This window comes from Pristiophorus japonicus, chromosome 1, assembly GCF_044704955.1.
Source record: "Pristiophorus japonicus isolate sPriJap1 chromosome 1, sPriJap1.hap1, whole genome shotgun sequence".
Taxonomy (NCBI): domain Eukaryota; kingdom Metazoa; phylum Chordata; class Chondrichthyes; family Pristiophoridae; genus Pristiophorus; species Pristiophorus japonicus.
The window spans coordinates 447,445,170-447,460,914 of record NC_091977.1 but is presented as its reverse complement, the minus strand read 5'-3'; the positions used below and the strand labels follow the sequence as shown (position 1 = coordinate 447,460,914).

Below are 15,745 nucleotides of genomic sequence, written 5' to 3'. Positions count from 1 at the left end.
CGCACCAGAAGCAGAGGCGTTTACAGGTTAGTATAAAAAATATTTTTGTGGGGCCAGGAAGAGCAGGAGTGCCACTCCACCCCTTCAGCATTCGTGATACACTCTTGAGTTCCCCTGACTATTTAACCGAGAGGTGGCTGGGCAGCCTGTGAACGGCCATTCTGGGTGGGTAGCTCGCCACAGTTATGTTAATGAGACCCGGCTGTGTTGGGGGAGGGGGGGGGGGGGAAGAGGGGGTGCACAGCACAGCCTGTGGAGGAGCAGAAAATGACAGACTACAACTTCAGGCTTTTGCCAAATCCTGAATTTGTGGTCAGCTTCAAAGGCGGAATGACGGCGAACGTGCCAGTTCCCCATCATCTGGACCGCAAATTCCAGCCCATTAAGCTTAGTCCATCTGTCTGCAGGTGGACATAAATGAGGAGATGGCACTATTTGAAGAAGAACAGGGAAGTTCTTCTGGTGTCCTGGCTAACGTTCAACTCTCAACCAATACAAGCAAACAAAACTAATGTCATTCATCTCATTTGCTGTTTATGGGACCCTGTTGTGTGTGATTTGGTTGCCACATTTGTCTACATAATAACAGTGACCATTCCTAAAAAGTAATTAATTGTTTGTAATGTGCTTTGTAACACCCTGAGGACATGATAAGGCACAATGCAGATACAAATAATTATATGGTGTAGCCTAATTTACCTAACAAATAGCGAATATATTGATGGTCAGGATTAATAAATTTTTCTCTCTCTCTCACCACTTTTTTCTCATTCCTTTCCTGAAGGTTTTGCGTTCTTGCTGAGGTACAGTTCCACAAGAAACATTCATCCTCTGATACCTCACTCAAGTGGTCATTATTCACATGTGAGCCTAGACAGCAAGTGTGTCAAGACTAATGAACCATGGGGAGCATCACAGCCAACCTAATCCTGTTCACACTTGTGCACTTTCAGGAGGGGTTACAGGATAGTGTTCAGGAGCATGAACTGTACCCAGTTTTCCCACCTAATCCAGAAGTGATGAGGTCAATTGTACCATCCAAACCATTGTCCTATTTGAGCTCAGCTAAGGCAGCACAAATCGAGGATCAAACTTGGGACCTCTTGGTCAGTAAGGCTCAGTTATTTACTGAATAAACTCATTGAAGAAACTCCTAAAATTATGATTTTCAAATTTTGTACAGGTTTTCAGAATTGCTGTGTCAAAGAGCAGCTAGGCATTTTGACACGAGTGGTTTTTAATAAAATTAGTGAAACTTTTTCATGATATAAGCAGCAGTGCCCTTTCTCCGACCTATCATAAATAAGTTTTAATTTATATGATATCCTAAACAGCCTCACAGTCACTTTTATATAGATAGATACATCAGCCAATTTGTATACAGCAAGCTTCACAAAGAGGAAATGAGATGACTGATCAGTTAATCTGTTTCTGGCTAAAGGAAGAAACTCAGGACACCAGGAGAATTACCTGATCTTCAAATATTGCCATGCAATATTTTTACGTCCACCTAAACCAGGAAATGAAGCCTCGGTTTTGTCTGATTCAAAAAAGAGCGGTCTAGATATTTAGCCACTAAACGGTTACTTAAGCCTCCAATATGGTGGTTATGTAACGCATGCTCATTACGAGCCGTTAATGTGCCGCCTGCCATATTGATGAAGACCAAAAAATCGGCAGGCAGTGCCCATGCCTGAAACAGCTGTTAGGCCTATTGTATATGCAGGTAAGGGGCTTGACACCTGTTTGTCGCCTCCACTGCAAGATTGGATTGCCCAAGGAAAACCTGGTCTACATGTGGCCGAACAACTACAGCCTGCAGCTCACAGCACTTAGATTTTAGATATAATACACCTTTATACATAGCTTTTAAAGTGATTTCCAGTGGAACTTTACTGATGCACTGCACCATGTTGCACATTGTGGCATCATGTATGGTCCTGTGTGTTTCTGCCAGTTGTTGTATTATAGGTTTGAGGTTGGAGCTTAAAGAGTGAGATGATCAAGAAGGTTTTGCAAATTACTCCAATAATTATTTTAACTTTCTTATTATGGGAGACTGCATACTCACAAGCTTATTTGTTTTGTTTGCACTATGGGTAAAATTATTCAACTGAAACAATGTATTTTGGCAAACTGTTTTTATTAGGGGAGGGTGAAGAGCTGTTCATCATTTTTGTCACAGTTACATCATATGTGAGTGACATGACAATGCATCAAGGCATAGTTTGGCAAAAGTTTTTTTTCATTTGCGTTTTTTGATGAAGACAGTAAGTGCTTTTAAATTTATCACATTTTAAAATTTGACAGTTAAGTACTAAAACTGGTTATGAGTTTTATAGTATATCCAATAACTGGAGCGTGGAAGAAATATTTAACATTTTATTTTTGTATGTCTAACCAGTGTCATCATGCATTACTACATACAAGAAGAATCCTCCTCCAGTTCCACCACGGACCACAATTAAACCATTCATCTCGATCACTGCCCAGAGCAGCACAGAATCTGCTCAAGATGCATATTTGGATGGCCACACCCAGAGGAGTAATCTAAACAGCCAGTCAGGACTAAGCAACTCTACAGAAAGTTTGGATAGTGTCAAAGCCTTAAATGCTGCTATTGAAGCTGCAAATGCACAAATTCACGGACCTTCTAACAGTCAACATCACATTGACAGCACACCAGCAAATGACGAGGGAATTCTGCCAGCAGAGGAATTGAAAGAGGATGTATTGAGAAAAAACAAATGTTCTTCTGTTGGAATACAGGTGGAGTATCCCTTACTACTTACATTAATTGTAGACTGGAAGTTATTGCAGGCGATGTTAATTTTAAATGGATTAACACCTCCATTAAAACAGTAGAGAGAGGAATTTAATATATGTACATTAAAGCATTTGTACTATAAAATCAGTGAGAGTAATTTCCAAGCTAATAATGTCACCTTTCTTAATTTGTGAGCTATGTTTACATTTTAAGTGAATTCAGCACAAGACTCTTGACTCTGCAGGTGGGTATCTCTGACCTCAGACCATTACTTCCATTGTAGAGGCACCTCGGAAAGAAAAATATGTTTGGCATCATCACATCACACTGACATCTTCTGTTGCCTCAAGACATGTAATAAAAATCTCTCCAGTAAACTTCAGAGTAATGTAAATTACACCAGCAGCAGTGTTGTAAAGTACTTTTAGATTTAAGTTGAACTCCTGGAAATTAGCACTCTTCCCTTCCTGCCTGCAAATCAAGAATATTGGACTCTAGAGACCTGTGATTGATTGAAATAAGGCAATAGAATCTGGCTGAACATGTTTGGAGACATGTAGCAACCTAACGGCAGCTTGCAGGACCCACCCAATTGTGAATCTCTGATGCCAATAGGATTATGGAGGTCATTTGCTTTATATTAGAGTGGAATGAATAGTGGGGCTATTGGACAACAAATGTTGATATCACATCTGTACTGTAAAAGTGCCTATGCTGATGGTGGACTTAGTCAGATCGTTAATGGGGTTAAAGTCGAATGAATCTATCCATCATTATGGCGGTCCCTCGAACGAGGATGACTTGCTTCCACATGAGTTCACAGATGTTTCAATGAAGAATCTGATGTTCCAGTCCTGAGCTCCAATTGAGGGGGTGGAAGGTGCCTATGCGAGAATTTTTTTAACGTGTGATGACCGTTGCACATCAGCCATCACACGGGCTTGACAGAGCAAGGTCTTTATCCAATAGCAAGGGTGAACCAGGATGACTGTAGACCTGCTCTGCTGCACAGACTAGTGCGCACACATATCGCAGTGTGGGCTGGCCCATGCTGCCCCTGGGCCCTCGGCTCTTCTGGGCCCCATACCCTCATTCGCCACTCCTCCACCACGATCTCTCACCGCTCTTCTGCCATAAACATTCGCCGCACCTCTGCCACGATCTCTCACCACTTCTCCGCCACTAAAACACTCACCGTACTTCCGCCACGATCTACCTCCGCACCAAACATTCGCCGAACCTTCATCACGATTACTCATCAAATCTCAGCCATGATCCCTCATCGCTCCGCCCCGATCACTCGTCGCAAGTCCGCCTCGACCTTCCCGCTCCTCTGCTTTACCAGGGCCCAGCCGATGCTCCTGTCCACACTCCAAACCGCGACCTGGGTCCTGATGACGTCACCCAGTCGCCCACCTCGAAGCCGTTGTATACTTGGAGCGGCTCGCACTGGAAGCTGCAGTGGCATGCTCCAGCTCTTATACTCCCGACCTGCAGTGGTGTCCTCTCGCAGGTTGGAGTGGTCCTCCATGTTCCAGGGGCCCGGCGCTCCAGCTCTTATAGTCCCGATCTGCGGTGGTGTCCTCTCACAGATGAACCTATACAGGGCCTATTTCTCACACATTCAGGGCCAATCATGCAGAAACTCTAGCCTGTATGCAGTAGAGCTGTCAAATCTGTGTTTGTATATCAACGGAAAATTCACTGATGCCATGTTTCCCAACAGTTTTCTATACCTATCTCTGACCCCCATTCACATCAATACAATTTGCCCTATGTTTAAATACAAATCATAGAAATTACAGTAGAGAAGGAAACGATTCAGCCAATCTTGTCTTTGCAAGTTTAAAAAAAATATTTATTCTCAGGATATGGGCATCCCTAGTTGCCATTGAGAAGGCGGTGGTGGGTCTTCTTCTTGAATTTTTAATTTTTTTGGATTGATTTATTGATTTATTTATCATTTATTATTGATAATGGTTCTTTATTTGTAAAAGTTAATGTTTGTAAACCCCCCTTCCCCACCCCCCCCCCCCCCAATCTCTCATCCCCTACGCCTGATTTCTAAATGTAGGCAAGGTTGTTCTGAGTGTACAAAAATCTAAGTTAGTTTGGAGTAAGTTTTCGCTGCTTAAACTAGCAAAACAGGTGTAAGTGGCTGGACACACCCCCTTTTGAAAAAAAAAATCTGTTCTACAATGAAACTATTCTAACTCACTGGAACTGGAGCAAACTAAATGCTGAGAATTGCAATTTCTAAGATGCTCCATTCTAAACTAGTTGCTCCAAAAAAATAGGAGCAACTCAGGCCGAAACTTGAGTCCTATAAGTTACATATCACAGCAAGTCCAGATTCCCTATAGTCACCCACATCATGATTTTATACAAAACAGTTTAGCTCAGATCTACCGTATTGAAACAATAAGAAGAAAAACTAGCAGAGCATCCGAATGGTGAAGGTGTTCCCACAGTGCTGTTCCAGGATTTTGGCCCAGTGCTTGCTGCTCAACTGGAGCTGTTTACCCTAATCCTATTCCCTTGCTCTTTTTCCATACCCTTTAATATTTTTCAGATTTTTATGCAATTTCAATTGCAATGATGTTATGGGGCCAGTAACATGGCCTTCAGCACTAATAATGGCTGAGCATCAGGCATCATCTTCTTACCTTGTATTCCTGAAGCCTAAGACCTGCTCAGTACCCCGTAGACATAACATATAATCCAACATGGAAATGCCAGTGGCACTAACGGTCTTTACACCAATCATGTGCTAGGCTCATTAAAGGAAAAATGTAATTTAGGCCTAGGCCTCATTAAGCGGCTATGTCATCTCAACAATGCTCCAGACGCTGAAGACCATATGACAATGGATGCTGCAAAGGTGGCCCGTGTTCGATTTTTGCTCTTAAAGTGGTCTGATTTCTTTGGGCTTACTGCAACTACCGGATGTACATGTATCCAAATGCTTCTTTGATGCTCTGCTAGTTTTTCTTCTTATTGTTTCAATACGGTAGATCTGAGCTAAACTGTTTTGTATAAAATCATGATGTGGGTGACTATAGGGAATCTGGACTTGCTGTGATATGTAACTTATAGGACTCAAGTTTCGGCCTGAGTTGCTCCTATTTTTTTGGAGCAACTAGTTTAGAATGGAGCATCTTAGAAATTGCAATTCTCAGCATTTAGTTTGCTCCAGTTCCAGTGAGTTAGAATAGTTTCATTGTAGAACAGATTTTTTTTTTCAAAAGGGGGTGTGTCCAGCCACTTACACCTGTTTTGCTAGTTTAAGCAGCGAAAACTTACTCCAAACTAACATAGATTTTTGTACACTCAGAACAACCTTGCCTACATTTAGAAATCAGGCGTAGGGGATGAGAGATTGGGGGGGGGGGGGTGGGCGGGGGGGAAGGGGGGTTTACAAACATTAACTTTTACAAATAAAGAACCATTATCAATAATAAATGATAAATAAATCAATAAATCAATCCAAAAAAATTAAAAATTTAAAAATAAAAAAAATAATTAAAAAATCAATCAATAAAAAATTAAGTTTCTACTCACCTACTGCAGCACCGGGAGCCCTCCAACAGCGTGCTGGGACGGGACCCCCACAGTGTGTCTCTCTCTCTGTCTCTGTGTTTCTGACAGCGAGGGTGGGGAGAGGGAGAGGGAGAGGGAGAGGAGGGGAGAGGGAGAGGAGGGGGGGAAGAGGGGGGGGGGGGAGAGGGTGAGAGAGGGTGGGAGAGGGGAGAGGCTGAATGGGCCAGGCCGCCGCCGACGACACTTCGGGCGAGGCCCACCCCCAGCGAGATGCCTGGCGGGCGGGCCCTGCCGACGACCGGGAGGGAGGGAGGGGGAGAGAGAAGGTAGGGAAGGGGGGAGAGGCTGAACGGGAGGGAAAGAGGGGGAGGGAGGGAACTGAACGGAAGGGAGGACCGAGTCCCGATCTTCGGCCCGGGAGCCCATTCGGCCAGGGCTAGGGTCGGGCCCCTCCCACGCAACCTCAGGGGGCGAGGAGCTACTGCACATGCACGCACACTCTAGCGTGCATGTGCAGAGGTCCCGGCACTGTTTTCAGCGCCGGGACCTGGCTCCGTCCCCGATGCCTTGTTCTGCGCCACGCCGAGCACGAAGACATCCTGAGGAGACCGGAGAATCACAAGGTAAGTTTTCAGCGCCCTTTTTATTCCAGAAAGTCGGCACATCTTATGGAGATGCGCCGTTTTTCTAGAGGGCGGAAACTTGGGCCCATAGTCTCCTGCACTTGAATCATAGTTCCTGCAACTACACATATAACCGTGTGAGAACTCATCCCATTTTTTGTGCCAGCTCAGTTTGTTTGTTTGAGATGTAGATTTGCTTACATACATAACATGAACACAGCCACGAATGTTCATGATGAATGACCCAAGGGCTGTTTCGATGTGCTAAGTGGAATCTCTTTAATCCATTCAAAGTTCTGTCATGTATTCAGTTAAATACAGCCTGAACAATTTGAAATATCACGTCACCGCAGTAAGCTTTTCTGCTGCCTGGATACTTTAGACTGACTTCAGGTCTCCATGTACACAATTTTGGATTCACTCCAAGGCAACCTGCTTTTGTATGTGAGTGAAGTCATAATCATCACTTGCACTGGGGATATTTATTTTGTACAAGAAATCACTCACAACGAAGTCACATTTTACTGATTTGGTAAATATTGACCTAAAGCTAACTTTTTTGTTTAAGGTAGATGGGTGTTTCTAATCCATTCTATATATGTTGCACCTATTTGGTTTGATTGTTATACTAGTTGCTAAAATGTAGCTCTACCAGAAATCTCAGGGTTAAATAAAAGCTGTGGTTTAGCCCTTTCCTTCTTGAATTGCTGAAGCATGATTTTCTGTGGTGTATTTGAAACGATTGCAGTACTTAACAGGCTTTCAGTTTTTGTAAAAACCATTGTGGTTCAATCATTTCAGATTGTTTCTTTTACAAATTCTTGAAGGATGATGATGCTGTTAACTCCGTATTTATGTGTACTATCTTATAATGAACGCATTGTGGTAAATGATGCCTTTGATTAGGTATTCCTTTGCTTATTACTTTACAAATGAGTTTGTGGCATGGCAACACTTTCTTTCCTATTCACAGTCAAGCGCAGAGCAGATACCAGTTTCTGAAATAGTGAAAATTAGTTACTAAAATATTAACAAAACATGGGCATAATTGAATTAGAATGAATAAATTATTTTTTTATCTTTTTCTGTTTCTCTTAGTTTGACGGGCCTGAACAGCCAGTTTTAGCAGATTTGAATACAAACAAATTCCAGTCAGTAGGAGTTCAAGTGGAGACAGAGAAGTGGTAAGTTGAATCATTTCTATCTTGGTCCACACTTAAATCACATACAGGAAATCAAACTTAGTCCAAACTTCTGAGCTCCACATGTTCCTTGATAGCTCTGCGGGTAAACTATTGGACAGTACCCAATCACAAGATAAGTATGGACAAGGAAGATCATTTGACCCATCACAGCTCATCCATCCAGGAAAATCCATCATATCATATTTGCTGTTAAATTGTTAAATTATCCCAGAATGTTTGCCTCCATTACTCTACCTCATCCATATTTCTCTTGTGAAATGTGCCAACCATTCTGCGCAAACATCATCCTACACAGGAAAGTGGTGTTATATGTGACTGAAAACAACATAGATGTTTTGAAATTGCAAAAAACCATCAGTATTCAAAGTGTGCCACTGTATTTATTAATTCTCTAAGGGTTTGTACCAAATTAACAATAATGTACTGGCAACATATTTGGTGTATTGTTGTCCCTTTAATAAAAAAGCTGAACTGAATTTTAACTCCATGATTGATGTTTCCTTCCTGTTCAGCTACTCAGCTTATTAAATCTTATCTTATTGTTAATGCAGCTTATATCTCAATTTTCACAACACTATCTGATTTGTAAGAAGCGGTAAAAAAGCATGTTCTATATCTCGAGCTTCCAACTCCATGCTGGAAGAGTTAAATCTAACTGTTCACAACATTACAGAGTGAAAGATTATGGATATTGTGACCTTCTACTGCTAAGCCACACAGTTGCTTATTAACAAAATTTGTTTACAATTAAACACTTCCAGTCAGCCAAAGATTTTTTTTAGGTTCTCATATAATTACACCTTCCTTAAAGCTGCTTAAAATTACATTGTTTGCCAAGAAGAAAATACAAATTGGACATTTTGCACAATATTAGTAGTGCAGTTTCTATATACTGAAAATAAATCCTATTCAACTTTACATGGAGCACTTTATGAACATTTCATGTCACGGGATGTCTGAGCAGGTACTGGCCAATAAATTCGGTAATCCCCAAAAATGGGCGTGGAGCTCGCGATGTGATAGGAACCTGTACCTGTTCGGAGGACTGCAGGCAGCACATAAAATTCATGCTACCTGCTACTCTGCATGATTGTTGCATTCAGCCCAGCGCTAAATGCGTTGCTGAGTGGCTGAACACTCAGCAGGGGGCCCAAGGCCAAGTTCGTATGAGGCTAGCTCCAATTAAAGCTAGTTTGCACAACTTAAAGGCAGTCTGCACCTCTTAAAGGGAAGGTGCCTTTTGCCTGCACAGGTGGTGGTAATGCTTGTGGAGGCTACTGTCAGAAAAAGAAGAGCGAGTAATGGCTCAACAGGCCAGAGAATAGGCTCCAAGATTCTCCAATGCAGCACTGGAGGCATTGGTCCAGGAGGTCAACTCCAGGAGAGAGGTCCTCTTCCTACAGGGTACCAGGAGGCCGTCCAGGCAACGGACGCAAGTATATTGGGAACACATAGCCAAAATGGTCAATACCAGCAGTATAGCTTCAAGGACCTGGACTCAATGCAGGAAAAACTTTAATGGCCTCACACGAGTGGTCAAGGTCAGTGAATACATCTTCAAATGCCATATCGCACCATCTGAACCACTGGCGTCACACACTACTCAATGCACCACACCCCCATCAGTCACCTACCAACAATCTCTACCAAACACGACTCACACCTCACATTTATAGCTTCACTTCACCCACACACTCTTACCACTGCCGCAAGACTCACACCCACATCTCACATCTAGAAGAAACTGTCAGCTATTCAACCACGACAGGCACATCACGCAAACACATTGCACATTACACCACAATCGCTGACACTTCCCCTTTTCGTGCAGGAAAATGTGGCGTATAACAAAAGACAGCAAATCTTAAACAATAGGGGACAGGCTTGCCCGCATCACTTCCCCCCCTTTGGAGGAGACGGTGCTAGCCATTCTAGGCAGGGGCATGGCTGAGCCCGTGGCCAGTGGTGGGGCTGAAGGAATACTAGATGCCAGCATCCTCCTACGTTATTCTCCTTCTCATATCCCACTACCCCCTCATTCCACAATCTCTTCTGATTTACAATCTGCACATAGTGTAAGGTCTTGCTTTCTCCCCTTCCCCTCACCACAACCCTACCCTTGTGCCTTTCTCATTTCTGATCCCCCAAGCTATGCAGCCTGCCCAGGTAGTGGTTGTAGAATAAGAGGGTGAGGAAAGTCAAGAAGAAGAAACACCGTCATTTGATTTCACACTTCCAGCCACCAGCTCAGATACTGACACATTGCGTACTTTAGAGGATAGGTTAGATTAGACGTGGGATCTGCATGTAGTGAGACACTGGGCTCGAGTGGCCTGCAACCAGGGCAGGGGAAATGGTAGCTCAGGTGCCAGCTCCCCGGAGGGTGAGGTCGCAGGTGAGTTCTGCTGCACAGAACTAAGATGAAGACCTCACTGGGGCAACCTACAGAAGAACACTGATGGGTATGCATAATGAAATGCTTGGTACAGGCCTGCCAGAAGGCCTGAATGCAATGTCAAGGAGCATGGAGGAGTCCGCAGGGCTTTGGACAGAGCTTGCATCCCATCCTTTCCATCGTGGAAGGGCTGGACAGATCCATTGAAGCACTTGTGGACCCAACCATCATACCGTGTCTGATGGCTGAAGTCTCAGATTCCATTGCAGCACAAGCATAAGCTCAGACTGAAGTCATGCAAGCACAGACTGCAGCCATTATGGCTGGGTTTTCCAGTGTTGAAAGGGGCTTGCAGGTTTCGCAGCAGTCTATACTCCAGCAGATTACTAGGATAGCTGAGGCCCTGCCACTGGGGAGTGGCAATTGATCTATGGAGGATGACCCTGCTGTCCTCTCTCACGATGACAGCGTTCGTCCTCCCACCACTGGCATTGTGCCAGTGTCCTTGCTGTTGCCTGTCAACCAGCCAGCCCAGACTGCTGCCGCTCATGCCAAGGTGCTGCAGTCCAAAGCCGGACCTACTAAGCCTAGAACTCCTTGAGGTGATCCTGCAAGGCCATCTGCAGTCTTCCCCCACTGAAAGTCAACAGCCTTCCATCGGTAATGCTGCAGCCAATGGGATAGCACTGCGTAGCAGCACTAGGATAGGCAAAGGCACACGCAAGACAGTCAGTAAGGGAATGCAGAAGGGTGATTAGTTAAATTTTTGATATAATATAGGATGGGTATATAGATAAAGTTTGATTGGAAAGTTTGCTTTGTGGTTGGTTTAATTTCAACATTGTGGCCAAGATGACGCTGTGATGGTCAGTAACAGAGGGAAGGTAAGGTGTGGGACTAATGCTAAATGGGGAATTGGGGTTGTGTTCATTCGTACCATAGGCAGATGATTCAATCCCAGATATACTAGCCATAAAGTGGCATTCTAGGAAACCTCCTTCATTCTGCTTCCGCTTCCTTCGCTTCTGCCTCCTCCACATCCTCTTTCTCCTCCTGCTTTTGCTCCTGCGCTGGTGCCCGTATCCTGCTGGCAAGGGCTATGCCCTCATGATGGCCAAGTTGTGGTGGACACAGCAGACTATGACGAATCAGGATACATACTCCACTGACTACTGTAGTGCTGCTCCCGAGTGGTCCAGGCAGCGAAAGCATTGTTTAAGACTGCCAATGGTCTGCTCTATGATGTTTTGTGTGGAAGCATGGCTCTTGGCATATGCATGCTGGCCACATGTGGTTGGGTTGCAGAGTGGAGTCATGAACCAGGTGGTGAAGGGATAGCGCTTGCGCCCAGTAGCCACTCTCTGGTTTGTCTTGATGATTCAAAGACTGAAGGAGCAGCAGACTGGCACAAAATAAAACCATCATGACTGTTGCCAGGATACTAGGAATTAACCATCATACAGCGGATACTTGTACATGAAACACAAAAGGATAGTATGCAGGTACAGCAAGTGATCAGGAAGGCCAATGGTATCTTGGCCTTTATTGCAAAGGGGATGGAGTATAAAAGCAGGAAAGTCTTGCTACAGCTATATAAGGTATTGATGAGGCCACACCTGGAATACTGCATGCAGTTTTGGTTTCCATATTTACGAAATAATATACTTGATTTGGAGGCAGTTCAGAGAAGGTTCATTAAGTTGATTCCGGGGATGAGGGGGCTGACTTATGAGGAAAGGTTGAATAGGTTTGGCCTCTACTTATTGGAATTCAGAAGAATGAGAGGTGATCTTATCGAAACGTATAAGATTATGAGGAGGCTTAACAAGGTGGATGCAGAGAGGACGTTTCCACTGATGGGGGAGACTAGAACTAGAGGGCACGATCTTAGAATAAGGGGCCGCTCATTTAAAACAGAGATGAGGAGAAATTTCTTCTCTCAGAGGGTTGTAAATCTGTGGAATTCGCTGCCTCAGAGAGCTGTGGAAGCTGGGACATTGAATAAATTTAAGACAGAAATAGACAGTTTCTTAAACGTTGAGGAGATAAGAGGTTATGGAGAATGGGCAGGGAAGTGGACCTGAGTCCATGATCGGATCAGCCATGATCGTATTAAATGGCGGAGCAGGCTCGAGGGGCCGTATGGCCTAATCCTGTTCCTGCTCCTATTTCTTATGTTCTTATAGTCTTATGTAAATGGCAGCTCTGACATCAGATCAGCATTGCAGACTGATTGGCGTCACAATCTAGCCACTTACTATACTTCTAGCACATTATCATAGGCAGACCCTCGGATCCTAACAGCCGCCCTACTGCCTTCACCAAGATGGCATCGGTGCGGTCCGCACCAGAAGTGTGCATGCGCTGTTCAGTAGCCATTTTGGTCCCAATTCAGCACCCATTGCACCCAAACAAGGGGCGCTACAGAACCGAATTTCTAGGCCACTGACTATCGTTTTCAGCAGTTGCATTGTTTAAAGGAATTCAAGATCATAATAGTTCTGACTGATTTTGCTTCTCCTAAAGCAGTAATTATGGCCAGAAACAAGAGAATATCTGCTTGTAAAAGAAGTGAAGTGGGCACTGTTATGAACAGGGATCAAAGAGCTAAACTTGCTTTCACTGGAGAAAAGGAGGTTGAGAACAGACATATTGTAGGTTGTTAAAGTGCAGGGGGAATAGGTAAAGTCAATTATTTAGCTTGATTGAGCACAGAGTTAGAGGACACAGGTATTACAATAACAGCAGAAAATGAGATTAACTACTAGAAGAAGTGTTTTTTTTCCCCACAGAGGTGTGTGGAATAGACTGCCATCAAAAGCATTGTATTGCTGTAATGTAGTGATTAAGTCCTTTAAAAAGATTTGGGGAGAAGTTAGACTGAGATGATTAGCTCCCCCAGGATCTTGTTGATCTGTATGACTCATCAAACCACAAGGTCTATATTTTCACTGAGACAGGAGCTATTGTGGTGAAGTTCAAAGTGCAGTCCATTCTGCAATCTGACAGAAGAATGTGTGGTAGCAAGTATTATAGTATTTATAAGCTGGTATTTATAATGCAGATAAATGTAAAAGTGTGCAGTAGGTCCCATCTAACTGTCTTTGAGATCCTGTCCCCTATCAAAATAAAGCAACATACCGAGGAGAATATTTGGGAACGAAATTGCCCTATGCTTCGATTGAGGGCGGTAACCTTCCAGGGCCGGGACTTTTAGTGCAGAAGCCCTGCCCCCAACGTGGAATTACCCTTACCACACTAGGGCTGTCATCGTGAGTCGACCCGAGAGTCAGCCTATGAAAAAAGATGGCACCCTCCACTTTAATCACCGCCCCGAGAGCAGATGTCCGGCAGCTTTGCGATCTGTGTAGCTGGCGTTGACATCCGCTCGTGGCCCATGAAGTAATTTACCCCACGGGGCGATAAGGGGTTGGCACAGGGTGGTGAGGGGTCGCTATTTCCTGGGAGGTGATAGCCCCCTCTCTCCCCCGGGTGAAAACCCCGGAGGCGCTAACAGAGCTATAAAAAGGGGCAATTTTGCCCCCTTTATAAGAACACAAGAACACAAGAAATAGGAGCAGGAGTAGGCCATACGGCCCCTTGAGCCTGCTCCGCCATTCAATAAGATCATGGCTGATCTGATCATGGACTCAGCTCCACTTCCCCGCCCGCTCCCCATAACGTCTTATCTCCTTAATGTTTAAGAAACTGTCTATTTCTGTCTTAAATTTATTCGATGTCCCAGTTTCCACAGCTCTCTGAGGCAGTGAATTCCACAGATTTACAAGCCACTGAGAGAAGATATTTCTCCTCAAATCTGTTTTAAATGGGCAGCCCCTTATTCTAAGATTGTGCCCTCTAGTTCTAGTCTCCCCCATCAATGGAAACATCCTCTCTGCATCCATCTTGTCAAGCCCCCTCATAATCTTATACATTTCAATAAGATCATCTCTCATTCTTCTGAATTCCAATGAGTAGAGGCCCAACCTACTCAACCTTTCCTCATAAGTCAACGCCCTCATCCCCGGAATCAACCTAGTGAACCTTCTCTGAACTGCCTCCAAAGCAAGTATATCCTTTCGTAAATATGGAAACCAAAACTGCACGCAGTATTCCAGGTGTGGGCTCACCAATACCTTATATAGCTGTGGTAAGACTTCCCTGCTTTTATACTCCATCACCTTTGCAATAAAGGCAAAGATACCATTGGCCTTCCTGATATCTTGCTGTACCTGCATGCTATACTTTTGCATTTCATGCACAAGTACCCCAGGTCCCGCTGAACTGCGGCACTTTGCAATCTTTCTCCATTTAAATAATAACTTGCTCTTTGATTTTTGATGACCTCACACTTTCCAACATTATACTCCATCTGCCAAATCTTTGCCCACTCACTTAGCCTGTCTATGTACTTTTGCAGACTTTTTGTGTCCTCCTCGCACATTGCTTTTCCTCCCACCTTTGTATCGTCAGCAAACTAGGCTACGTTACACTCAGTCCCTTCTTCCAAGTCGTTAATATAGATTGTAAATAGTTGGGGTCCCAGCACTGATCCCTGTGGCACTCCACTAGTTACTGGTTGCCAGCCAGAGAATGAACCATTTATCTTGACTCTCTGTTCTCTGTTAGTCAGCCAATCCTCTATCCATGCTAATATATTACCTCCAACCCGTGAACTTTTATCTTGTTCAGTAACCTTTTATGTGGCACCTTATCAAATGCCTTCTGGAAGTCCAAATACACCACATCCACTGATTCCCCTTTATCCACCCTGTTCGTTACATCTTCAAAGAACTCCAGCAAATTTGTCAAACATGACTTCCCCTTCATAAATCTATGCTGACTCTGCCTGACCGAATTTTGCTTTTCCAAATGTCCTGCTGCTGCTTCTTTAATAATGGACTCCAACATTTTCCCAACCACAGATGTTAGGCTAACTGGTCTATAGTTTCCTGCTATTTGTCTGCCTCCTTTTTTAAATAGAGGAATTGCATTTGCAATTTTCTAATCTGCTGGGACCTTCCCAGAATCCAGGGAATTTTGGTAAATTCCAACCAATGCACCCACAATCCCTGCTGCTACTTCTCTTAAGACCCTAGGATGCAAGCCATCAGATCCAGGGGATGTAACTGCCTTTAGTCCCATTATCTTACTGAATACCACCTCCTTAGTAATTGTGATTGTGTTAAGTTCCTCCCCCCCCATAGCCCCTAGA

General features: G+C 44.0%; 1 protein-coding gene across 2 annotated transcripts in view; it reads left to right on the top strand.

The window, feature by feature from the left end:
• dlgap1a (discs, large (Drosophila) homolog-associated protein 1a) overlaps positions 1-15,745 on the top strand; it is a 358,889-nt gene that overhangs the window by 257,447 nt on the left and 85,697 nt on the right. For both annotated transcript variants that reach the window (XM_070893128.1, XM_070893125.1), the window contains 4 exons: positions 2,405-2,774; positions 5,964-5,972; positions 6,902-6,930; positions 8,057-8,114. In XM_070893128.1, coding sequence (XP_070749229.1) covers positions 2,405-2,774; positions 5,964-5,972; positions 6,902-6,930; positions 8,057-8,114 — 466 coding nt within the window. The remainder of the gene's footprint in view (positions 1-2,404; positions 2,775-5,963; positions 5,973-6,901; positions 6,931-8,056; positions 8,115-15,745) is intronic.